Raw genomic sequence first — 27521 nt, forward strand, 5'->3', positions numbered from 1 at the left:
ATGGCAAAAGCTAGTAAAAAACATAGAAACACTCCAGCTTGCTCAAACCTGTTCCTTTTAGGAGCCTCTTCTTGATACAAATAAATCAACAAATACATAAACAGTATGGGGCTAATAACCAAATGTGAAAATATTTATTTTTCTGCTGTGGATATTCTTGAAGCTGAAGTAGAAATAAATTGTGTAAATTCTTCTTGAAGACAATGTTTTCAGCTAAATCTCTCAAGTGCTTAAATGTTAGGACCAGGCTTGATCCTTACTGAAGTGGAATAGAATTGGCTGGGTAACATAATATGTGAGGATTTAGTCCCAGGCATGCCCAGCAATTTGGAACTTCCGTGAGACTGGAGATGAATTTCTTTCTGTGAATGATACACTTTAGGCTTTGAGATTATATCACTTTAGAAGTGCACTATGAGGGATTTAGGTCTCTGTCTCAGCACGATGATCAAAATCAAAACTAAATAACAGCACCTTTTCTCTTAAACTGCTCCTGCAACTTGAACCAATTAAGAAGACTTTATATTCTTTCTAAGCACCACTTCTTTTTCCTTGGTGACAGGAAAAGGCTGTGCATCTAAGACACACTCATTACCGTATTTAGACTCTTTCATCACTTTTAAAATAAAAAAAATTGTTTCATCTATGGTTTATTAACCCACTGTAACAAAAATCAACCAAACCATAGAACATTTTTGTTTTATGACCCAAACTCGAAGTATTTTGCTCCCTCATTCTGTAATAGTTTTCCACAGTTGCTGTAACAACTTACCACAAATATAGTAGCTTAAAACAACACAAACTTACTATCATACAGTTCTGTAGGTTAGAAGTCTGACATGGATTGCACTGCGCTAAAACCAATGCAAGAGCAGGGCTGCATTGCTTTCTGAAGGTTCTAGGGGAGAATCCATGTCCTTGCCTTTTCCAGCCTTTGGAGGCTACCCACATTTGTCCTCTTCCTCCATTTTCAAAGCTGTCAATGTTGCATCTCTCTGATCATTCTTCCATAGTCATCTTTCTTTCCCACCAAAGCCGGAAGAGGCACTCTGCTTTTGGGGGTTCATGTAATGAAATTGGGCCCACATTAGATAGTCCAGGATAACCTCCCCATCTCAAGGCCCTTAACCTTAATCACATGTGCAAACTCCCTTTTGCCATGTAAGGTGACATATTCACAGATTCAATGGATTGGGATGTAGACATCATGGAGGGATGGGGTGGGGGGAGGGATTATTCTGTCTGCCACATACTGTATCACATTTATAGCCTAAAGGTCTTTCAGATGTTTTAGACTAGAATATTTAAAAAATTCACCATACATTTAAGTTTGGAACAAGTTTTTAGCATCCAAGGATTATTAAAACTCTAACTTACAAGTTACTCCTCATGGACTGATTAATGTCTTCATTCCCAAGGAAAAATGTAAAAAAAAGCAGTTGTTCAACACTGATCACCATCAGTAACTCATTTATGAAATCATCTTAGATACTCCGGGTTGTTCAATTAGTGATGTGGGGGTGTTGAGATACTTTGAATTGACTCCTTAGCTTACACCTCCTGTTTATGACTCTAATAATTTCAAAATTGCCTTAAGGAACATGTTCTTCCAAACCGAAAACAAATGCAAGTCATAATTCCTTCAACAGGGCATATAGATTCGTTGATAAAAGACAGCAGAAGATGGATATGTCACACTGGCCTAGAAAGTGAACTGTAGCTGTGGCAGGCAGCCATGGACCCTGAAAACACAGTGTACCTTAGGGCAGCCATGGACCCTGAAAACGCAGCATACCTTAGGGTGGCCCATGTGTCCCAGATCCCAAGTCTTGTATGACTGGGGCCCTTCCGACTCACACAGTCTCAGTGATGCTCACCTACTGCCTCAACAAGGGGTGCTGGAACACAAAGCAGCATTTCTGGAGACTTGTTCTCTGTCAGTGATTCTTAGCACTTCCGGTCATTATACAAAAAGATACTTGCACACACACATTGATAGCAGCACAATTCGCAATTGCAAAAATGTGTAACCAGCCCAAATGTCCATCAATCAATGAGTGAATAAAGAAACTGTGTTATATATATGCCATGAAATACTACTCTGCCATACAAAGAAATGAAATAATGGCATTCACAGCAGCCTAGATGGAATTGGAGATCATTATTATAAGTGAAGTAACTCAGGAATGGAAAACCAAATATTATATGTTCTCACTCATAAGTGGGAGCTAAGCTATGAGGACACAAAGGCATAAGAATAATATATTGAACTTTGGAGATTCAAAGGAAAGTGTGGGGGCAGTGATGGATAAAAGACTATAAATTGGGTACAGTGTGTATACTGCTCGGGTGATGGGTGCACCAAAATCTCAGAACTTATTCATGTAACCAAATGCCACCTGTTCCCCAAAAATCTATGGAAATAAAAAATAATACAAGAATAAAGTAGAGAAACAAACTAAATTTTTAAAGTCGCTAAAAAAAAAAAAAAAAAGAGAAAAAAGATTATTAGCACTTCTGGACCCAGCACTTGGGCTCTCTATGGTGGGACTCTTCAGGGCACTCTCAGTGCCCACCATGTGCCCACCCTGACCGCATCTCTGTGGATGTTCCAGGCAGTGGAGTGGAGTGGCTGTGTATTTTAAACTGTGATGAGTCCCAGGCAGAGCGCTGGGCCGAATCTCTCCGGATGGGTGGCAGACTATATAAGAGTTCCTCAAATTCCTTAAATATATTGAGTTTTTTAAAGTTATACCACCACACAATATTTAATGGATAAAGGGCTCTAGTTCTGAAGATCTGTTGCACAATAATGTGAATACACTTAATACTACCGAACTGTACACTTAAAATGGTTAAGACGGTAAATTTTGTTATGTGTTTTTACTGCAATAATAATAATAATGTTACACGACTATGAACTTGAAGGGCAAAGCTCAACAATGTCAGTAGGACAATTTTCCCCAAGTGAAGACTCATCAGTCACAAACAAACCATGTCAGAAAGCTTCTGTGTAGCTCAGTTGCACTTCGGTTTGCCATCAACTCTTTGGGAAGATATTTTTCACCTGAAAGGCATCTGACTGTATCTGCCTTATATATGCTAAATAGAGCAGTCTTCTAATATTTATTTTTGACAAGGTATTTAGGAACAAAATAAACCCTTTAGGGAAGAACAATGAGTAAGCAGACCTCTCTCCATGGGAGTTTGGGCTACGTTTTCCTTAAGTACTTGTTTAAAAAATGCAAACAAACCCAGGAACTGTCACAGTGACATATGGAGGCTCAGTTAGTAGCTGGACACAGAGTAAAATCACTGATGTAGAGACATTTGGAGCCTTTGGATGGGCTGGCTAGCGGGTAGAGTAACTCTCTAGCATGCAAATCCAAATTATCCAGAGGAATAATCATTAATTCTGGGAATAACCAACCTCATTTGCTGTCAATGAACATTGGAGAAAGAAATTTAAAAGCACAGAATCACTACAAATAACTTAAAGCCCCAAAGGTAAGGTCCAGAACTGGGGCGATGGGCTTCAGAAAATACTTATAACCCAACTCTCCTGACGTTGGTGGGTGAAACTATAAACACTTTCAACATTTATACAATGAGAAATAATAGTCATGCCACCTTACATGAACAGAGTACTATCAATCTTTAAAATGTTTTTACATTTACTGCATAATTTCATTTTTAAAATAATTTTGTGAAACAGGTTAATCATATAGTATTTTATGCATTTTGGAGACGAGAGACTACAAATGGCAGCACGTACTGCTCTGTTTAAATGAGGTTACTGCTCAGGTTTTCTCAGTTAGTCAACTTTGTAAACATTTCCTGGAATGTGAACATTTGGGCATAACATAGAACACATTTCTGGGTGAAGAGTTAAATTTCCCTCTTCATTTACTTATTCTATCCCTACAAGAGGATGCCACTGAGCCCCTTAGTTTTGTGAAAAGGAAGAAGGGAGGATGCCTTGATGAAACCCCAGGAATATCCTGGACCAGCCCTCTATTCTCCTGGTGCTTATCTTAGATAACTGGCTTTCAACATCTTTCATTGTGAGAAAAATATGTCATTTTGCCAGGAAGAGGTCTTCTGCCCATTCACATTTTCTTAGTTCTTTTCCCTCCTCATCCCTGAGAGGACAGGTGCCTTTTAACACAATAATGGTGTGATCTTATCCATGTATCATGCAGAAGAGTCTGAGAGACCTAATACAACACACGTTGGAAACTATCAAGGATCTGCAAGTGTTAGACTCTCCTGCAGAGATAGGAATCACAGTGGCCACAGCCTTGGGCACTACCACCAGGATGGCACAGGCTCTCCAGTGGGGAAGACCAGGAGGAGGAAAAAGGAACTCAAAAACACCCACCTCAGTGCGGCTTTTAACTCCTGAAAAGCAACCTCCTAGGGGAGAGCAGGGAAATGCTTTGCCCAGTCCTGCCAATAGCAAGTTCATTTTCTTTCTGATCCTGGGTTCTATTTTTCATACCCTCCCATTACACAATAAAATCAAAGCTCTCTTTCAGCACCAGTTCTCTGCAGCTGTGTTCTTTTTTCTGACTTTTGTAGATTGTTTTAAAACAATCTACAAACTTTTAGGTGGTTTTGGGAAAATTCCACATTTATTTAATACAGCCTGTGATTTTTGCTTCAAGGAAAGCTTTAAGTAATCTGGCCAGTCCTGGGGACAGGGGAAGGGCAAAGCTCTAGAAGACACTGAAATAAAAACCCGGACACTTCTGGAGTTAATTTTTCCACTTTTTTAAAAACAATAGCTTTCAGGTCTGAAATGTACAGTCACAGATCAATAACATTGCATTTTGCTAAAAGAACGCTTCTTACCACTCCCCTCCCTGAACCAGCTTCTCCTTTTACAATATTTATGTGCACTCAGCAGCCAGAGCCTGCAGAGGCGAAAGGAGATAGTCAGTGTCCCTAGGTGCTCACCTGCAAGTCAGGAGTGGGGAGGCTATGTACCTGGCAGCATGGTCCCCTGACTGTGTCTCTGTTGTGTGGCATGGGAGACAAACTTCAGGCACCTGGAGGGGACACTGCACAGCGCCTGCACAACAGTACTTCAGAAACATAGCTGTTTCCTGACCCTCACCCGCAGCAGCTGGTCCACCTGCAATGTCTGCTGTCTCTTGGGTAGAAAGTGCTGTCAGCACGGCAGCTTGTGCTCCCAGCTCACTTCTGGGGCCTACACTAGGACCCCATGATGAAGGCAAGGAGTCCTCACTGTGCTAATTCAGCCCTGTCACACACTGTGGCAGTCTGTGCCCTCAGTTCCTACCTTCACCTCTCTACATCTCCCTGCCATCCTTCCCCTGTGTCCCAACACTGCTAGATGTATCTATGGGGTGCACAAGTCAGTAAACTGCAGATGGGAAACAAGCACTGGTGCCCCATTTCCAGGATGGTCCCTAACTCTCAAAGGCAATTCCCTTTAGGGGCCTCTAAATTCATGGGACAATTACCAAGAAGGGGATGAAAAAGAGAGTGGCACTCCTTAAATGTCTGTCAGTTTTTTGGATAGTTTCTGCATCCCCCTCATTCTCTGATTATTTTGGATCAGGGGAGATCAACACACGGTGGGGGCATGCAGAGTTCACTTTGAACTTAGCTGTTGAAGACTTAGCATCCACCCATGAGGCCACTCAGCAGAAGCTGCAGACGGGCCAGCTGCAGAAGTCCAGGGGCAGGGAACAGCTGTACCTTTGCAGTGTCATCGTTCAGAAAGCTGTGCAGGGGACCTGCTGGCTCATCACCTTTTAGTTATGAGATGTCCAAATGGTAATCCACTTTCAGCTTGGCCACCAGATGTCAAGAAAGACCCCTTCCAGGGAGGCTTCACATTACCTTGGTACAAACATGCAGCACCTGCTACCAGCACCATGGAGCGGCCTGGTGGTGCCGGGTTCCTTGCTTTGCTGCCACACCGTGTGGTATTCCTCTCCCTACAAGTCCACCAGAGTGACAGCTCTGAGGCACGCCAGAGGGTGACCGACCCTGGATCTATAGGAGCTGTGGCATTCCAGCCATGTCTGCTCAGCCTCCTTTTTTCTGTCTCATGGGGCCTTAAAGAAGACTTCTGGGATGGAAGAAATGAGCTGATCTGATTTCAGATATTTAGTCCTAACTCTTTCTTCTCTACCTAATCAGACAATTTAGGGTTACAAGAGGACCTAACGTCTTCCTGGTATTACTATTCTGTACCCCCAAAGCAGGCCTTTTACAGCTGATCCTCCCCACAAAAATGTAGTTTAAAAGGGGAGTATTATTATGGGTGTATTTTCAAAGCTGTTAAGGTGACTGGATTTACAAGGTTCCCTCACAGGTACTGCATACTCTGGTACTATGGTCTGAATATTTGTGTCCCTCCAAAATTCATGTTGAAACCTAACTCCAAGGTTAAGAGATGGGGTCTCTGGGAGGTGACTAGGAAATGAGGGTTTCCCTCTCGTGAATGGGACTGGTGCTGTTCTAAGGGTCTTGGCAGCAACTGTGAGGAAGAGGCCATCAGCAGACACCAAATCTGCTGGTGCTTTGATCTTGGACTTTCCAGCCTCCAGAACTGCAAGCAATAAATTTCTGTTGTTTATAAATTACCTAGTCAAGGCATTTTGTTACAGCAGTAGGAATGGACTAAGACAGCTGGTTTGGAAGGACAACAAGCTGAGCAAATCAAGAAGAAAAATCAGCCTCATTATTTAATCCTCCCTTGCTTATGTCATCCACCAACATCTCAATTTTCCTTGCATAGGATTGCACTCTGGCTGCCAAGCTTGAGGGTTTATCCCCTGGCTCCCCCGTTTTCCCTGCTGAAGGGCTAGATGGACGGTCCCTTCCACTTGTCAGTTTCACTGAGTCTAGATCTCAGGGGCACTTTTAACCATCCATAAATGGACACAAAAACTCTGAGCTGCAAAACATGGTGCAAAAGTATTAAGCATGTATCATCATTTATTGCTATTTTGTATGCATTCCTGAGAAAATCATAGGTTGTACCAGATAATTTTTTTTTATTTTTTGTAGAAGCAGGATTTTACCATGTTGCCCAGGCTGGTCTCTAACTCTGGTATTCAAGCAATCCGCCCACCTTAGCCTCTGAAATTGCTGGGATTATAGGCTCACATGAGCCACCATGCCTGGCCACTATAAAACTTCTTTAGTTCTGGGCTTTCTTCTACTTTTTCCTCTCAGTTTTCACTCATGTTCCCCTGAGAGTAGCAAGAGCTTCCTGAAACAACCACAAAGTACTCTCTGCCATTTCTCTGGATCCTGATCCTGGTTAAAATTGGGAGTGGAAACACCCAAACCCTATTTGCTGGCCTCTAGCATCTGTTTTCTCCCAGGAATACACTTCCTTTTACAGTGAACACAGGCTGCCTGTTTCAAAGCATCTGACAGCTACTGTGCTATGAGACACAAGTGAACTTCCAATAAATACTCATGGAGCAGGCTGCGATGACTCAGTCACCCTGCAGTTGTCAGACCTTGATGGTAAGAAACAGGGACTTGTGCCACTTTAAATCTGCCAGCAGTTTTTTGGAACCATCTTACGGGGAGTGTGTGGTGTTACTTTGGGAAAGTCAATTCAGCAGACCTTTTGGTTATGTGAATGTAGAACCAATATTGGATTCTGACTTGGAGGCAGTCAAAGCTAATCTGTCCTGTATCTTAAGCCTGAGGGCTATCTTTATTGTGAGTAAAGAATATTTTTGCAGGTAATCATGTTATTGACTGGGAGAGTGAACCTAAGGCTGGGTTTGATGCCAGAACTGACTTTCTCTGTCTTGGTGTCTAAGAGGAGGTCTGAACTCCAAGAAGGGGAAAATGTTGAAAGATGCTCCTCTCAGCAGTAGCTGGTGGTGGGTGGGGTGGAGGAAGAGGAGAGTCTAGTGGGTTCTCTGTTCATGGCCATGGCTTAGGAATTAAGGAGCAGTGAGGTGCAATATCCATTTAAAGATTTTTTTCTTTGCTACAATTCCCTTGACTCTTCCCAAGCCTTTAGCCAAATTTTGTAAAGCTGGCCTTTGCTATGATTTAGCAGATTAATGGGAGGGCCTGAGGCCACACATTGGGCAGCATAGTAGCAGCTTGGAGAATGCTGCTGAAGCTAATGAAGTGCAAGGAGTGGAGTGGCAGAGCAGGGAGGCTGCTGAGCGGGGCAACAGGTATAGCTAGGCTGCCCAGGTGCTGCTCAAGGATGGTATCAGCGGCCTTCAGGGAGGGAGCTGTAGGCAAAGGTAAAGCATCCTGTATATGATCAGGGTCAGAGGATGTGTTCTTCTTTGGGTATCAAATGGGACGGTGACCTTGGAAGACAGTGGGAACACCCGGGCTATACTTGCTATACTTATGACTGAAAACTCTTTAAATTAAGACAGCTGGATTTCTCATGCTTGTCGTATCCATTGGCTCTATGCCAAGTCTCCCCACCTATCTCCTCTAGTGCCTATGACATTTCCACAAATCACTTGATGTTTTGCACAAAGAAGACCATCTAAACTTTTCAGTGATATTTATTTCTGACCCTGTCATTCTTCCCATTATCCACGTAAAAATAGAAGAAATATTGCCAAGTACCTGTCATCACATACCATTGATAGTCCATGTGATAGTCATCACATGAATAGTTTATGTTAACAGCATAAACTATTCACACTCATAATAAATATCTAATGGTAATAAAACACAAAGATAATTTGGTGCCTCTGTTTAACATACATGTGGCTTCCTTCCTTAACCTGAATTATTTTTTATCACCATTTATTCATTGTTGGGATGTATATATGCTCTAAAAATATACTGCAACTAGAACCAGTCAAGGCAACTTACTTTCTATTGGGACTCCATTTGTTAACCAGCTAATTCTGGGTTTGGGGTTGCCATTAGCTCTGCAGATCAAGGTCCCATCCTCTCCTGGGGACAGCACAAGATTTTGAGGGGCTGTGATCCAGTATGGAGCCGCTTTATAGGAGGAAGAAAAAAGACCAAAAATCTGAATCAAATAAGCATTTTAGCAAAAGAACATATTGAACTATTTTAATAATACAAGCAAGTACTTCACACTAAACTGGTTAGTCTCATTTTTTTTGAGCAAATAGATTTATAAACGATGCTTCAAACACTTAAAATTTTCAAAAGAATGTTTAAAGAGACTCACATACATACATGTATTATTTCTAGACCTGTTTGATACAAATCTCATTTTCTCATTTTACATTAAAATTAATCAGACATTGACAGATTTATCTAAGCATACAGAGCAAATTACAGATATAGGTAGGGCTAAGAAACACAAATTTAAATTCTGGGTCAGGCGCGGTGGCACATGCCTGTAATCCCAACACTTTGGGGAGCCAAGGTGGCTGGATCACTTGAGGTCAGGAGTTTGAAACCAGCCTGACCAACATGGTAAAACCCTGTCTCTATTGAAAATACAAAAAAAAAAAAAAAAAAAAAAATCAGCTGGGTGTGGTGGTGGGTGCCTATAATCCCACCTAACTTGGGAGGCTGAGACAGGAGAATTGCTTGAACCCAGGAGGCAGAGGTTGCAGTGAGCCAAGATAATGCCATTATACTCCAGCCTGGGCAACAGAGCGAGACTCTGACTCAAAATAAATAAATTCCAAGCCCTGTAGAATATATATATATAATTATATAATTAGGAAGCAACTTAAAAACATCATTTTTGAAAAGTTACAAAGGTATTACAGAGTGTTTCCATACATCCTTCACTCAGCTTCCTCTAATGTTAACATCTTACATGACCATGGTCCAGTTACCTAATGAAAAGTCAACACTGGTACTTAACTAAACTCTACATTCTGTTAGGATTTCCCATTTTTGCATTAATGTATTGCTTCTGTCCCAGGATCCTGCCCTAGACACCATATTTACTTGTAACATCTTTTGCATTTACTTGTCATAGTCTCCAATCTGACAATTTCTTGGTCTTTCCTTGTCTTTTGTGACCTTGACACTTTTGAAGAGTCACTTATTTCATAGACTGTCTTACAGCTTAGGTTTGTCTGATGTTTTCTCACGGTTACCCTGAGGTTTTAGGCTTTTGAGAATATCTCAGAGGTCATGAATCCTTCTAATTGTACCATGTGAGGGAATATATGATATCAACACAACTTATTATTATTGATGCTAACATTCATCACTTGGTTAAGATTGTGTCTGCCAGGTTTCTCCACTCCAAAGTTACTATTTCCCTGGATTCCATACTCTGTTCATTAGTGTCCAGCATACACTCAAGAAGAGGGAAAGTAAGCTCCATCTTCTAAAGAAAGGAGTAATAAAGCATTTGTGGACATGCTAAAACTTCCCCAGTAATTAATTTCTGTGGGATAAAAACACTTTGAAACTACGTAAATATCCTATTTCTCCTTAAAGTTTCACCCACTAATTTTAGCATTCATTGTTTGATCTTGCCTGCTGCAGTTATTACTGTGGGATTCTAATGTTGACTTTTCTATTTCCTTCATTCTTCCCACGTTTATTAATTGGGATTCTTCTGTGAGGAAGATTTGAACAAGTAAATTTTTAATCTGACTTAGATGCACTACAAATAGCAATGAGAAGACAGTCAAGGTACCATGAATGCTGATATAAATTTACATTTATCATTATTAAAAATATAATGAAAACCACATTTAATTAAAGTTTCAGGGTCTCTCATGAAGGCAAGAAGAATGGATTTTAAACAATATACCTTTAACTCTAACAGAAATGGTATGGTGGATGGCTCCTAAAGCGTTTTTTGCTATACATTGGTAATTTCCAGAGTCTGCTTCTGAAACATGAATGATCTGCAAGGTTTTCTCAAAGTTCTTATAAACTGTCCTGTTTTTGGGTAGCATTCCATCTTCTTTTGCCCAGTAAATAATTGGGGTAGGCCTGATAGGATAAATAAATAATGATGTTACAAAAAAGAAATCCACCTATGACTACTTTTGAGGGTGAATTTTCATGCAAGTTTGTAACAAATCTTTATAAAAAATCATAAGAAATATACAGATATTTTAATTAGCACCACACTTTTATAAATAATGCTTACAGTTTTACATTTTCACATAATCAGAACTATACTAATTTATGGCACACCACAAACTTTGATGTCAATGATGCAGTGTGAATGCCAGTATGAGTTGCTTTACTGATGGGGCCTAATTACTTTTTTCATGGTTGTGACTAATGAGGAACTCCTGGACATTTTTACATGAAGCTACTATGTTAATCAAAAGAATTACCATTAAATTAATGATACTGAATTATAATTTTTCATCAGTTGGAATTAAAAACGTACAGAGAAAAACTCATAAACATATCTATGACCATAAATATTTGTATACATTTCTATATCAAACGGAAGAACTTTCCTATTTTACAGCAATCTATCTGATGATGTGAACTAAGTGATTAGGGAAATAGCATTCTTTCCTTAGTTTCATTATTAGTGACATTTAAAAATATTATTATACTAATTGCTAAGAATAGATCAAAGTTAGGTATCATTCATATCATTTGTCACCCAACTGCGTTTTTTTTTGTTTTTTTTTGTTTTTTTTTTTTTTTTGGAGACAGAGTCTTGCTCTGTTGCCCAGGCTGGAGTGCAGTGGCACGATCTCGGCTCACTGCCAGCTCCGCCTCCCGTGTTCACGCCATTCTCCTGCCTCAGCCTCCCGAGTAGCTGGGACTACAGGCACCTGCCACCACGCCCGGCTAATTTTTTGTAATTTTAGTAGAGACGGGGTTTCATGGTTTTAGCCAGTATGGTCTGGATCTCCTGACCTCGTGATCCACCTGCCTCAGTCTCCCAAAGTGCTGGGATTACAGGCGTGAGCCACCGCGCCTGGCCCCAACTGTGTGTTTTATTGTCATGAAATATGGAGACAGATGCAAAGTCAGAATATAGGCTTGGAGTTAGAAGATCTTTAGAATTCCAACCCTGTCCCTGGATTTCTGGTCTTTTTGAGGCTTAGTTTCCTTAGTTGCCTTAATGGGGATAATAAAGCTTGACTTGAACTAATAACTTTAGAAAGTTTTCATGAAGGTAAAATAAAAATCCATTCAACACAAAAATTTCCTAAGCACTGAACTATACACCAAGCACTGAGTTGTGTGTTGGGAAGATGATGAAGAAAGTACGGTCCAGGCCCTCAGGAAGATAACAATATTTGTCAATAGAAATGCAAGTGACTCTGAATAAGAACAGCTCAGCCCAGAAGGGATCATCATGGCAGACAGGAGGCAGAACTAGATTGCAGCTCTGATGCGGACTTTCAGAGCAGCAATGTGGGGGCTTGCATCATGAATTTTAGCTCCAGAATGACTGCAAGAACAAACCTGCTGAGAGGACTCACAGACTCTCTGAAGGAATTGGGCTGCTATTGCAGGACCTGGGAAATACCCCAAATACTGTGAGCACCCAAACTGCAAAAGTGAGAAACTGAAGGTTTAGTTTGTGGGAGAAGTTTCTGACTTTACCTGGAGCTGAGTCAATTTAGAGTTGAGTGAAATACAGGGATAGAGGAGGCAGCAGGAAAGACCCTGTGAACTCGCTGGGTCCCCAAGTAGGCCATTCCTGCCTGGCACCACAGGGATCCTTCAGGAGGGCAGCCAGAGGTGTGGGGAAAATGCCACAGGGAGAAGGAAGTTTCCAGCTGAACTTTATAACAATTTGAACCAGGCGAGAAACCTCCTGGCCAGAACTCGGGGGAAGGCGTGAATCCAGCGTGCAGACTCCACAGGCTGGTGAAGAACTAAGCCCTTTTCTTTTGCAGCTGGGAGGTGGATAGTCTGCGGCAAGTGCTCAAGCCCTGCTCACCCACTGCCTGGAAACAGACTTGGGGCTGTTATGGTAGGCACTGTGGGAGTGAGACTGGCCTTTTGGTTTGCGTGGGAGCTGGGTGAGGCCTGTGACTGCCGGATTTCCCTCGCTTCCCCGACAACCTGCATAGCAGAGGCAGCCATAATCCTCCTAGGTACACAACTCCATTGACCTGGGAACCTCACTCCCTCCCCAACAGCAGCCACAGCAAGACCCACCCAAAGAGAGTCTGAGCTTAGACATGCCTAGCCCTAACCCCACCTGATGGGCCTTCCCTACCAACCCTGGTAGCTGAAGACAAAGGGCATATAATCTTGGGAGTTCTAGGGCTCCAATCACCACCAGTTCCTCTCCATACTACCACAACTGATGCTCTCTGGAAAGCACCACCTCCTGGCAGGAGGCCATCCAGCACAAAAATAGAACATTAGACCACCAAAGCTAAGAACCCTCAAAGAGTTCATTTCAACCCCTTGCCACCTCCACCGGAACAGGTGCTGGTATCCATGGTGGAGAGACCGACGGTTCACATCACAGGACTCTGTGCAAACTCAGAATACTCAGTGTTCCTGAGGAATAAGAGAAATCTAAAAGTTTGGAAAACATATTTGGAGGAATAATCGAGGAAAACTTTTCTGGCCTTGCTAGAGACCTAGACATTCAAATACAGGAAGCACAAAGAACACCTGGGAAATTCATCTCAAAAAGATGTCTAGACACACTGTCATCAGGTTATCCAAAGTTAAGATGAAGGAAAGAATCTTAAGAAAAGCATGAGGTAACCTATAAAGGAACACCTATCAGATTAACAGCAGAGTTCTCAGCAGAAACCCTACAAGCTAGAAGGGATTGGGGCCCTACCTTCAGCCTCCACAAACAAAACAATTATCCATCAAGAATTTTTTATCCAGCAAAACTAAGCATCATATTTGAAGGAAAGATACAGTCTTCTTCAGACAAACAAATGCTGAGAGAATTTGCCATTACCAAACCACCACTACAAGAACTGCTAAAAGGAGTTCTAAATCTTAAAGCAAATCCTGGAAACACATCAAAACAGAACCTCTTTAAAGCATAAATCACACAGGACCTATAAAACAAAAATATAATTTAAAAAGCAAAAACAAAAAATAAAAAACCCAAGGTACACAGGCAACAAATAGCACAATGAATGCAAGGGCATCTCACATCTTAATACTAACATTGAATGTAAATGGGCTAAGTGCTCCACTTAAAAGATACAGAACTGCAGAATGGGTAAGAATTCACCACCAACTATCTGCTGCCTTCAGGAGACTCACCTAACACATAAGGACTCACATAAAATTAAAGTAAAGGAGTGGAAAAAGGCATTTCATGCAAATGGACACCAAAAGCAAGCAGAGGTAGCTATTCTTGTATCAGTCAAAACAAACTTTAAAGCAAGAGCAGTTGAAAGAGACAAAGAGGGACATTATATAATGGTAAAAGGCCTTGTCCAGGAAAATATAACAATCCTAAACATACATATACCTAACACTGGAGCTCCTAAATTTATAAAACAATTACTAATAGACCTAAGAAATGAGATAGACAGCAACACAGTAATAGTAGGGAATTTCAACACTCCAATGACAGCACTAGACAGGTCATCAAGACAGAAAGTCAACAAGGAAACAATGGATTTAAACTATACCTTGAAACAAATAGACTTAACAGATATATACAAAACATTTCATCCCACAACTGCAGAATACACATTCTTTTTTTTTAAATTTATTATTTTTTAAAATTTTATTTATGTATATTTTTTACTATACTTTAAGTTCTGGGATGCATGTGCAGAACATGCAGGTTTGTTACATAGGTACACACATGCCATGGTGCTTCGCTGTACCCACCAACGCGTCATCTACATTAGGTATTTCTCCTAACGCTATCCTTCCCCTAGCCCCCCCACCCCTCAACAGGCCCCAGTGTGTGATGTTCCCCTCCCTGTGTCCATGTGTTCTCTTTGTTCAACTCCCACTTATGAGTGAGAACACGCGGTGTTTGGTTTTCTGTTCCTGTGTTAGTTTGCTGAGAATGATGTTTCTAGCTGCATCCATGTCCCTACAAAGGACATTAACTCATACTTTTTTATGGCTGCATAGTATTCCATGGTGTATATGTGCTACAATTTCTTTATCTGGTCTATTATTGATGGGCATTTGGGTTGGTTTCAAGTCTCTGCTATTATGAATAGTACTGCAATAAACATACGTGTGCATGTGTATGCAAGGGTACCTCACATCTCACTACTAACATTGAATGTAAATGGCCTAAGCGCTCCACTTAAAAGATACAGAATGGCCGGGCACGGTGGCTCAAGCCTGTAATCCCAGCACTTTGGGAGGCCGAGACGGGCGGATCACGAGATCAGGAGATCGAGACCATCCTGGCTAACACTGTGAAACCCCGTCTCTATTAAAAAATACAAAAAACTAGCCGGGCGAGGTGGTGGGCGCCTGTAGTCCCAGCTACTCGGGAGGCTGAGGCAGGAGAATGGCGTGAACCCGGGAGGCGGAGCTTGCAGTGAGCTGAGATCCGGCCACTGCACTCCAGCCCGGGCGACAGAGTGAGACTCCAACTCAAAAAAAAAAAAAAAAAAAAAGATACAGAACAGCAGAATATAGTAGAATGATGTATTTATAATCATTTATAGTAGAATGATTTATAATCCTTTGGGAATATACCCAGTAATGTGATTTCTGGGTCAAATGCTATTTCTGGTTCTAGATCCTTGAGGAATTGGCACACAGTCTTCCAAAGTGGGTTGAACTATTTACACGCCCACCAACAGTGTAAAAGTGTTCCTATTTCTCCACATCCTCTCCAGCATGTGTCGTTTCCTGACTTTTTAATGATTACAATTCTAACTGGCATGAGATGGTATCCCATTGTGCTTTTGATTTGCACTTCTCCAATGACCAGGGATGATGAGCTTTTTTTCATGTTTGTTGGCTGCATAAATGTCTTCTTTTGAGAAATGTCTGCTCATATCCTTTGTTCACTTTTTGATGAGGTTGCTTTTTCTTGCAAATCTGTTTAAGTTCCTTGTAAATTCTGGATATTAGACCTTTGTCAGATGGATAGATTGCAAAAATTTACTCTCATTCTGTAGGCTGCCCATTCACTGTGATGATAGTTTCTTTTGCTGTGCAGAAACTCTTTAGTTTAATTAGATCACATTTGTCAATTTTGACTTTTGTTGCCATTGCTTTTGGTGTTTTAGTCATGAAGTCTTTGCCCATGCCTGTCCTGAATGGTATTGCCTAGGTTTTCTTCTAGGGTTTTTATGGTTTTAGGTCTAATATTTAAGTCTTTAATATATCTTGAGTTAATTTTTGTATAAGGTATAAGGGAGGGATCCAGTTTCAGTTTTCTGCTTATGTCTAGCCAGTTTTCCTAATATCATTTATTAAACAGGGAATCCTTTCTCCATTGCTTTTGTCAGATTTGTCAGAGATCACATGGTTGTAGATGTGTGGTGTTATTTCTGAGGCCTCTGTTCTGTTCCGTTGGTCTATGCATCAGTTTTGGTACCAGTACCGTGCTGTTCTGGTTACTGTAGCCTTGTAGTATAGTTTGAAGTGAGGTAGCATGAGGCCTCCAGCTATGTTCTTTTTGTTTAGGATTGTCTTGGCTATATGGGCTCTTTTTTGGTTCCATATGAAATTTAAAGTAGTTTTTTCTAATTCTGTGAAGAAAGTCAATGGTAGCTTGATGGGGATAGCATTGAATCTATAAATTACTTTGAGTAGTATGGCCATTTTCATGATACTGATTCTTCCTATCCATGAGCATAGAATGTTTTTCCATTTGTTTATGACCTCACTTCTTTCCTTGAGCAGTGGTTTGTAGTTCTTCTTGGAGAGGTCGTTCACATCCCTTGTAAGTTGTATTCCTAGGTATTTTATTCTCTTTGTAGCAATTGTGAATGGGAGTTCACTCATGATTTGGCTCTCTGTTTGTCTATTATTGGTGTAGAGGAATGCTTGTGATTTTTGCACATTGATTTTTGTATCCTGAGACTTTGCTGAAGTTGCTTACCAGCTTAAGAAGATTTTGGGCAGAGACGATGGGTTTTCTAAATATACAATCATGTCATCTGCAAACAGAGACAATTTGACATCCTCTCTTCCTATTTGAATATGCTTTATTTCTTTCTCTTGCCTGATTGCCCTGGCCAGAACTTCCAATACTATGTTGAATAGTAGTGGTGAGAGAGGGCATCCTTGACTTGTGCTGGTTTTCAAAGGGAATGTTTCCAGCTTGTGCCCATTCAGTATGGTATTGGCTGTGGGTTTGTCATAAATAGCTCTTATTAGTTTGAGATATATTCTATCAATACCTATTTTATTGAGAGATTTAGCATGAGAGATTTTAGCTGTTGAATTTTGTCGAAGGCTTTTTCTGCATCTATTGAGATAATCATGTGGTTTTTGTCATTGTTTCTGTTTATGAGATGGATTATGTTTATTGATTTGCATATGTTGAACCAGCCTTGCATCCCAGGGATGAAGTCGACTTGATTGTGGTGGATAAGCTTTTTGATGTGCTGCTGGATTTGGTTTGCCAGCATTTTATTGAGGATTTTTGCATCAATGTTCATCAGGGATACTGGCCTGAAATTTTCTTCTTTTGTTGTGTCTCTGCCAGGTTTTGGTATCAGGGTGATGCTGGCCTCACAAAATGAGTTAGGGAGGATACCCTCTTTTTCTATTGTTTGGAATAGCTTCAGAAGGAATGGTACCAGCTCCTTTTTGTACCTCTGGTAGAATTAGGCTGTAAATTAGTCTGTTCTGGGGCTTTTTTTGCTTGGTAGGCTATTAATTATGGCCTCAATTTCAGAACTTGTTATTAGTCTATTCAGGGATTTGACTTCTTCCTAGTTTAGTCTTGGGAGGGTGAATGTGTCCAGGAATTTATCCATCTCTTCTAGATTTTCTAGTTTATTTGCATAGAGGTGTTTAATGTATTCTCTGATGGTAGTTTGTATTTCTGTGGGATCAGTGGTGAAATCCCCTTTATCATTTTTTATTGTGTCTATTTGATTCTTCTCTCTTTTCTTCTCTATTAGTCTGGCTAGTGGTCTATTTTGTTAATCTTTCCAAATAACCGGCTCCTGGATTCACTGATTTTTTGAAGGGTTTTTCATGTCTCTATCACCTTCAGTTCTGCTCTGATCCTAGTTATCTCTTATTTTCTGCTAGCTTTTGAATTTGTTTGCTGTTGCGTCTCTAGTTCTTTTAACTGTGATGTTAGGGTGTCAATTTCTGATCTTTCCCAGTTTGTCCTGTTGACATTTAGTGCTATACATTTCCCTCTAAACACTGCTGTAGCTGTGTCCCAGAGATTCTGATACGTTGTGTCTTTGTTCTCATTGGTTTCAAAGAACATCTTTATTTCTGCCTTAATTTCGTTATTTATCCAGTCGGCAATCAGGAGCAGGCTGATCAGTTTCCATGTAGCTGTGTGGTTTTGAGTGAGTTTCTCAATCTTGAGTTCTAATTTGATTGCAGTGTGGTCTGACAGACTGTTATGATTTCTGTTCTTTTGCTTTTGGTGAGGAGTGTTTTACTTCCAATTATGTGGTCAATTTTAGAACAAGTGTGATGTGGTGCTGGAAAGAATGTATATTCCGTTGATTTGGGGTGGAGAGTTCTATAGATGTCTATTAGGTCTGCTTGGTCCAGAGCTGAGTTCAAGTCCTAAATATCCTTGCTAATTTTCTGTCTCGTTGATCTGTTGACAATGGGGTGTTAAAGTCTCCCATGATTATTTTGTGGGAGTCTAAGTCTCTAAGAACTTGCTTTATGAATCTGGGTGCTCCTGTATTGTGTGCATATATATTCAGGATAGTTAGCTGTTCTTGTTGCATTGATCCCCTTCCCATTATGTAATACCCTTGTCTTTTTTGTTTTTTGATCTTTGTTGGTTTAAAGTCTGTTTTATCAGAGACTACGATTGCAACTCCTGCTTTTTTTTTTTGCTTTCCATTTGCTTGGTAAATATTCCTCCATCCCTTTATTTTGAGACTATGTGTGTATTTATTTGCACATGAGATGGGTCTCCTGAATACAGCACACTGATGGGTCTTGATTCTTTATCCAATTTGCCAGTCTGTGTCTTTTAATTTGGGCATTTAGCCCATTTACATTTAAGGTTAATATTGTTATGTGTGAATTTGATCCTGTCATTATGATGCTAGCTGGTTATTTTGCCCGTTAATTGATGCAGTTTCTTCATAGTGTCGATAGTGTTTACAATTTGGTATGTTTTTGCAGTGACTGGTTTCAGTTTTTTCTTTCCATATTTAATATTTCCTTCAGGCGGTCTTGTAAGGCAGGCCTGTTGGTGACAAAATCCATCAGCATTTGCTTGTCTGTAAAGGATTTTATTTCTCCTTCACTTATGAAGCTTAGTTTGGCTGGATATGAAATTCTGGGTTGAAAATTCTTTTCCTTAAGAATGTTGAATATTGCCCCCACTTTGTTCTGGATTGTAGGGTTTCTGCTGAGAGATCTGCTGTTAGTCTGATGGGCTTCCCTTTGTGGATAACCCAACCTTTCTCTCTGGTTGCCCTTAACATTTTTTACTTAATTGCAACCTTGGTGAATCTGACGATTGTGTGTCTTGGGGTTGTTCTTCTTGAGGAGCATCTTTACGGTGGTCTCTGTATTTCCTGAATTTGAATGCTGGCCTGTCTTGCCAGGTCGGGGAAGTTCTCCTGGATAATATTCTGAAAAGTGTTTTCCAACTTTGTTCCATTCTCCCTGTCACTTTCAGGTACACCAATCAAACACAGGTTTGGTCTTTTCACATAGTCCCATATTTCTCGGAGGCTTTGTTCATTCTTTTTCATTCTTTTTTTCTCTAATCTTGTCTTCACACTTTATTTCATTAAGCTGATCCTCAATCTCTGTTATCCTTTCTTCCACTTGATTGATTTAGCTACTGATTGTTGTGTATGATTCACGAAGCTCTTGTGCTGTGTTTTTCAGTTCCATCAGGTCATTTATGTTCTTCTCTAAACTGGTTATTCTAATTAGCAATTCCTCTAACCTTTTTTCAAGGTTCTTAGCTTCCTTGCATTGGGTTAGAACAAGCTCCTTTAGCTCAGAGGAGTTTACTATTACCCACCTTCTGAAGCCTACTTCTGTCAATTCGTCAAACTCATTCTCTGTCCAGTTTTGTTCTCTTGCTGGTGAGTAGTTGTGATCTTTTGGATGAGAAGAGGCACTCTCATTTTTGGAACTTTCAGCCCTTTTGTACCAGTTTTTCCCTCATCTCTGTGAATTTATCTACCTTTGGTCTTTGATGTTGGTGACCCCTTCAGGTGGGTTTTTTCGTGTGGATGTCCTTTTTGTTGATGTTGATGCTATTTCTTTCTGTTTGTTAGTTTTTGTCCTAACAGTAGGCCCCTCTGCTGCAGGTCTGCTGGAGTTTGCTGGAGGTCCACTCCAGACCCTGTTTGCTTGGTTATCACCAGCCGAGTCTGCAGAACAGCAAAGATTGCTGCCTGTTCCTTCCTCTGGATGCTTCATCCCAGAAGGGCACCTGCCAGATGCCAGCTGGAGCTCTCCTGTATGAGGTGTCTGTTGACCCCTGCTGGGAGGTGACTCCCAGTCAGGCAGCATGGGGCTCAGGGGTCCACTTGAGGAGGCAGTCTGTCCCTTAGCAGAACTCTAGTGTTGTGCTGGGAGATCTGCTGCTCTCTTCAGAGCTAGCAGCAGGAATGTTTAAATCTGCTGAAGCTGCGCCTGCAGCTGCCCCTTCCCCCAGGTGCTCTGTCTCAGGGAGATAGCACATGGAACCCCCTGACTGGGGCTGCTGCCTTTCTTTCAGAGATGCCCTGCCCAGAGAGGAGGAATCTAGAGAGGCAGTCTGGCTACAGCAGCTTTGCCAAGCTATGGTAGGCTCTGCCAAGTTCAAACTTCCTGGCAGGTTTGTTTACACTGTGAGGGGAAAACTGCCTACTCCAGCCTCGGTAATGGCAGACGCCCATCCCCCACCAACTTAGAGCATCAGAGGTCGACTTCAGACTGCTGTGCTGGCAGCAAGAATTTCAAGCCAGTGGATCTTGGCTTGCTGGGCTCCATGGGGGTGAGATCCACTCAGCTAGATCACTTGGCTCCCTGGCTTCAGCCCCCTTTCCAGGGGAGTGAATGGTTCTGCCTCATTGGTGTTCCAGGCACCAGTGGGGTATGGGAAAAAAAAAAAAAAAAAAAAAAAAAAAAAACAACTCCTGCAGCTGGCTTGGTGTCTACCCAAACAGTCGCCCACTTTTTTGCTTGAAACCCAGGACCCTGGTGGTGTAGGCACCCCAGGGAATCTCCTGGTCTGCGGGTTGTGAAGGCCATGGGCAAAGCGTAGTATCTTGGGCCGGAATGCACTGTTCCTCATGGCACAGTCCCTCATACCTTCCCTTGGCTAGGGGAGGGAGTTCCCTGACCCCTCGCACTTCCTGAGTGAGATGACGACCCCACCCTGCTTCGGCTTGCCCTCTGTGGACTGCACCCACTGCCTAACCAGTCCCAATGAGATGAGCTGGGTACCTCAGTTGGGAATGCAGAAATCACCTACCGTCTGCACTGATGTCGCTGGGAGCTGCAGATTGGAGCTGTTCCTATTCAGCCATCTTTCTAGCCACCCAGAATACACATTCCATTCAATAGCACATGGAACTTTCTTGAAGATGGACCATATGATAGGCCACAAAATGAGCCTCAATAAATTTAAGACAATTGAAATTATATCAAGCACTCTCTCAGACCACAGTGGAATAAAAGTGGAAATCAACTCCAAAAGGAACCTTCAAAGCCATGCAAAAACATGGAAATTAAATAACCTGAATGATCACTGGGTAGAAAACAAAATCAAGATGGAAGTCAAAAAATTATTCTAACTGAACGACAATAGTGACACAACCTATCAAAACCTCTGGGATACAGCACAGGCGGTGCCAAGAGGAAAGTTCATAGCCCTAAATGCCTCCATCAAAAATACTGAAAGGGCACAAACTAATAGTCTAAGGTCATACCTCAAGGAACTAGAGAAACAAGAACAAACCAAACCGATACCCAGCAGAAGAAAGGAGATAAAATCAGAGCAGAACTAAGTGAAACTGAAACAAACAAACAAAAAATACAAAAGATAAATGAAACAAAAAGCTGGTTCTTTGAAAAGATAAATAAAATTGATAGACCATTAGCAAGATTAACCAAGAAAAGAAGAGAGAAAATCCAAATAATCTCATCAACAAATGAAACGGGAGATAGTACAACTGACATCACCAAAATACAAAAGCTCATTCAAGGCTGCTATGAACACCTTTACGCACATGAACTAGAAAACCTAAAAGAGATGGATAAATTCCTGGAAAAATACAACCCTCTTAGCTCAAATCAGGAAGAATTAGATTCCTTAAACAGACCAATAATAAGCAGCAAGATTGAAATGGTAATTAAAAAATTAACAACCAAAAAATGTCCATGACCACATGGATTCACAGCAGAATTCTACCAGACATTCAAAGAAGAATTGGTACCAATCCTTTTGACACTATTCCACAAGATAGAGAAAGAGGGAACCCTCCCCAATTCATTCTATGAAGCCAGCATCACCCTAATACCAAAACCAGGAAAGGACATAACCAAAAAAGAAACTACAGACTGATATCCCTGATGAACATAGATGCTAAAATTCTTAACAAAATAGTAGGTAACTGAATCCAGCAACATATCAAAAAGATAATCCACCATGACCAAGTGGGTTGTATACCAGGGATGCAGGGATGGTTTAACATACACAAGTCAATAAATGTGATATACCACATAAACATATGAAAAACAAAAATCTCATGATTATCTCAATAGATGCAGAAAAAGCATCTGACAAAATCCAGCATCCCTTTATGATTAAAATTCTCAACAAAATTGGCATACAAGGAACATACCTCAATGTAATAAAAGCCATCTATGTCAAACCCACAGCCAACATAATACTGAGTGGGGAAAAGTTGAAAGCATTCCCTCTGAGAACTGGAATAAGACAAGAATGCCCACTCTTACCACTCCTCTTCAACATAGTACTGGAAGTCCTAGCCAGAGCAATCAGACAAGAGAAAGAAATAAAGGGTATCCAAATTGGTAAAGAGGAAGTCAAACTATCACTGTTTGCTGATGATATGATCGTTTACCTTGAAAACCCTCCAGAAAGCCCCTAGAACTGATAAAAGAATTCAGCAAAGTTTCCAGATACAAGACTAATGTACACAAATCTGTAGCTTTTCTATACATCAACAGTGACCAAGTGGAGAGTCAGATCAAGAACTCAATCCCCTTTGTAATAGCTGTCAAAAAAAAAAAAAAAAAAAAAAAAAAAAAAAAAAAAAAAAAAAAAAAACCCTTAGGAATATACCTAACCAAGGAGGCAAAAGACCTCTACAAGGAAAACTACAAAACACTACAGAAAGAAATCACAGACGACACAAATGAAAACACATCCCATGCTCATGGATGGGTAGAATCAATATTGTGAAAATGACATAGTGAGAAAAGCAATCTACAAATTCAATGCAATCCCCATCAAAATACCACCATAATTCTTTAAAGAATTGAAAAAACCATTCTAAAATTCACATGGACCCAAAGAAGAGCCCACATATCCAAAGCAAGACTAAGCAAAAAGAACAAATCTGGAGGCCTCACACTACCTGATTTCAAACTATACTATAAGGCCAGGTCACCAAAACAGCTTGATAGTGGTATAAAAATAGGCACCTAGACCAGTGGAACAGAATAGAGAACCCAGAAATCAACCCAAATGCTTACAACCAACCGATCTTCAACAAAGCAAACAAAAACATAAAGTGGGGAAAGGACACCCTTTCAACAATTGGTGTTGGGATAATTGGCTAGCGACATGTAGGAGAATGAAACTGGATCCTCATCTCTCACCTTATATAAAAACCAACTCTAGATGAATTAAGGACTTAAATCTAAGAGCTGAAACTGTAAAAATTCTAGAAGATACCATTGGAAAACCCCTTCTAGACATTGGCTTAGGCAAGAAATTCATGACCAAGAACCTGAAAGCAAATGCTATAAAAACAAAGATAAGTAGCTGGGACTTAATTAAATGAAGGAGCTTTTGCATGGTAAAAACAACAGTCAGCAGAGACAACAGATAACCCACAGAGTGGCAGAAAATCTTCAGAATCTATACATCTGACAAAGGACTAATATCCAGAATCTACAACAAACTCAGCAGAGAAAACAGATAACCCACAGAGTGGCAGAAAATCTTCAGAATCTATATATCTGACAAAGGACTAATATCCGGAATCTACAACACACTCAAACAAATCAGCAAGAAAAAACAGACAATCCCATCAAAAAGTGGGCTAAGGACATGAATAGACCACTCTCAAAAGAAGATATACAAATGGCCAACAAACATATGAAAAAATGCTCAACATCACTAATGATCAGGGAAATGCACATCAAAACAACAATGCAATACTGCCTTATCCCTGCAAGAATGGCCATAACCAAAAAATCAAAAAACAGTAGATGTTGGCATGGATGCGGTTATCAGGGAACACTTCTACACTGCTGATGGGAATGTAAACTAGTACAGCCACTGTGGAAAACAGGGTGGAGATTCCTTAAAGAACCAAAAGTAGAACTACCATTTAATCCAGCAATCCCACCACTTGGTATGTACCCAGTAGAAAAGAAGTCATTATTCAAAAAAGATACTTAAGTTGCACACGCATGTTTATAGCCTCTCAGTTTGCAATTGCAAAATTGTGGAACCAACCCAAATGCCCATCAATCAACGAGTGGATAAAGAAACTGTGAGAGATATATATATATATATATATATACATACACACACACACACGATGGAATACTACTCAGCCATAAAAGGAATGAATTAATGGCATTCGCAGTGACCTGGATGAGAATGGAGACTATTATTCCAAGTGAAGTAACTCAGGAATGGAAAACCAAACACCGTATGTTCTCGCTGATACGTGGGAGCTAAGCTGTTAGGACACATAGGCATAAGAATAATACAATGGACTTTGGGGACTTTGGGGGAAGGGTGGGAGGGGGTTGAGGGATAAAAGACTACCAAAAATAGTGTGATGGGTGCACCAAAATCTCACAAATCACCACTAAATAACTTACTCATGTAACCAAACACCGCCCGTACCCCAATAACCTATGGAAAATAAAAAATAATTTAAAAAAAGCTTAGCCCAGTCATCACATGGAACCATGAGAAATAATAAATTATGGTTCAAGCAAAAAAAAAAAAAAAAAAGGAAAAAGAAATGCAAGTGGGATTAATTGATTATAATATTGGTTTGGTTTATTTGGTTGAGTAAGAAATAAACTGAGCATATGTGTCTGATGAAATAGCTTCTAAAATTAAAACATGCTGTAAATATAAAAATAAGTAGATTTTGAAAAACTATATACATGTGGAATCTGATAACATATTGATATTTCCTCATAGTCAGACTAATCTGCATCTTAGATGATATGAAGGTAAGAAGGAGATGGAAGCATAGTTTCATAGTTTGAAATTATGAAAAAGCCATGAATTGTTTTGGAGGCCAGCTACTGTACTGAGCCATTGTCAGGAATTAGAAATATTTTGATTTTATAAGTCTGATGGTTGGTTTATAAGTGCTAGAGTCCCAATCTTGGTTTTACAATACTCTAAAGTTTTAAAAATTCTTTTGGGAGTATTGTGAAATTTCCAAATACCAATCATATTTTAGTTTTTTTTTTTTTATGAAATATGTCATTTGTGGGAAAATAAGTCATTAAATTGTGAGAATAGGTACCTTCTGCTCCCAAAAGTTGGAGGCTGGCAGATTATGCTACTCTCTTACACCATAACGATGGAAATTGGGAGGATTTTTTTTTTCTTAATTCTAGCAGAAGAGATAGGGTTTTAACATATCTTTAAAAGGGGTTTTTGCTGGTTTTCTGTAGCTGGCAGAGCTGAGTAATGCATACTGTGATTTCCTGCCTCAGCCAGCAGAGGCCTCCATGTGCCTCCTGAAGTCAAGTGTTCCTTGATTCCGGAAGGAATGTGAGACCAATGAGTTGCCTGTCAAGGACAGCAGGAATCACATGTAAGGGCAGCATGTTTCTGAGATTCTATTCCAGGTTTTCAGCAGATGCGCCCATACCAGTGGTGCTTGCTCTGTGTCAGGCAGAAGACAGGGACTATCCAGAAATTCCTTGTAACAGAGAGCTAGAGCTAACATCACAGTTGCTTTTGTATCTGGGCAAGGCCTCCCTGTAACTCCTGTTAAAGGCATGTCAGTTCTGGGGTGGCTTCAATTTTGAAGTGTGCACAGATGAGTTATTTCAAAGAATCTAGGCTTGGCCTTGTGACCTGCCAATAGGAAGTAGGTGAAAGGACAGCGTGCCAGTTCTGAGGCTAGGATTTAAGAGGCAGGCCCTGTGCATGTTGTCTGTTGTTAGGAGAATAAGCCAGGACGAGACTGCAAGAGAGATGTTAGCAACTTAGGCCATCAACTCAGATGCCCCAGCTAACAGCCAGCAGACCCCAAGGGCAGTGGACCCGCTGCTGAGCCACCTAGCAGATTCATGAGCATGCTTAACTGAAATTAGCCCAACCCAGCTGGTTAGAGGACAACTGCTCTGTAGACCTCTCGACAAGTGATCAGTAATAAACAGCTATTATTTTTAAAGAGATTTGAGGTGGCTGGTTACAAACTAGCAAAATAATGTCCTCTAATTATAATCATAGCAGTCACAAGGTGATTACTGATACTTATTTTAAGATAACACTACTACATTAACAAAATATTTAAACAATAATATGAGATAATATTTCAACAATCATAAAGTGATTACTGATACTTATTTCAATATGATTACTATTACATTAATAAAATATTTTAACAACAATACGAGATTCATATGCCTACTTTGGAAATAATTACCAAATTTTTTTGATGCTTGGTAGAATTAGTAGAAGACAGTGACTCCTCCTATGATATTACTAACACCTCTCTACCAACCGACTATATTTTTATAAGAAATGTATTTCAGGACAGAAAGTGTGAACTCACAGTCCTTCTGCAATGCACTCCAGTGAAAGCACATTTCCCCTTAATTCCTCTTTGTTACTTGCATTGCCTTCTGGAGTTAAAAATGTTGGTGGCCTCTCTCTACTTGATTTAGCTGCAAACAAGAAAATCAATATGCATTACAACTTATAATATGTATTTCTATAAACACTTCATTGTCAAAAAAGCTGTCTAAAATTCCAATCCCTTTTTAAGCTATTTAACATTAATTGTGAAATTTGTTAAGCTAAACATACACACTCTCTGCGTTATAAGTAGTCATCACTTACACTTACTCAAGTTACCCAGGAACAGAAACAACCTTGGTTGCATAAGCACTAATAATAAGGACTGTTTTCCTTTTGTATATTTCCTTAATTTGGGTTAGGTTTTTACAAATTTTCTGTGGGTTAGAAAATTTTCAAAATGTTGACATGGAGAGGAAATCATGTTATTGAACTACATTTCTCTTAGGATTAGTGCTTAGGTCAAAGCAAAAATTAACTGTCTATCTTCTGG

At 40.4% G+C, this 27521-nt stretch overlaps 1 protein-coding gene across 1 annotated transcript in view; it reads right to left on the reverse strand.

The window, feature by feature from the left end:
• The window catches only part of NRCAM (neuronal cell adhesion molecule), a 93364-nt gene that overhangs the window by 50680 nt on the left and 15163 nt on the right, over positions 1–27521 (reverse strand). The window contains exons 6-8 of the mRNA XM_023183107.1: positions 27006–27117; positions 10739–10923; positions 8854–8985 (exon numbers count right to left, since the gene is read on the reverse strand). Coding sequence (XP_023038875.1) covers positions 8854–8985; positions 10739–10923; positions 27006–27117 — 429 coding nt within the window. The remainder of the gene's footprint in view (positions 1–8853; positions 8986–10738; positions 10924–27005; positions 27118–27521) is intronic.

The sequence above is a fragment of the Piliocolobus tephrosceles genome, chromosome 8 (assembly GCF_002776525.5).
Source record: "Piliocolobus tephrosceles isolate RC106 chromosome 8, ASM277652v3, whole genome shotgun sequence".
NCBI lineage: Eukaryota > Metazoa > Chordata > Mammalia > Primates > Cercopithecidae > Piliocolobus > Piliocolobus tephrosceles.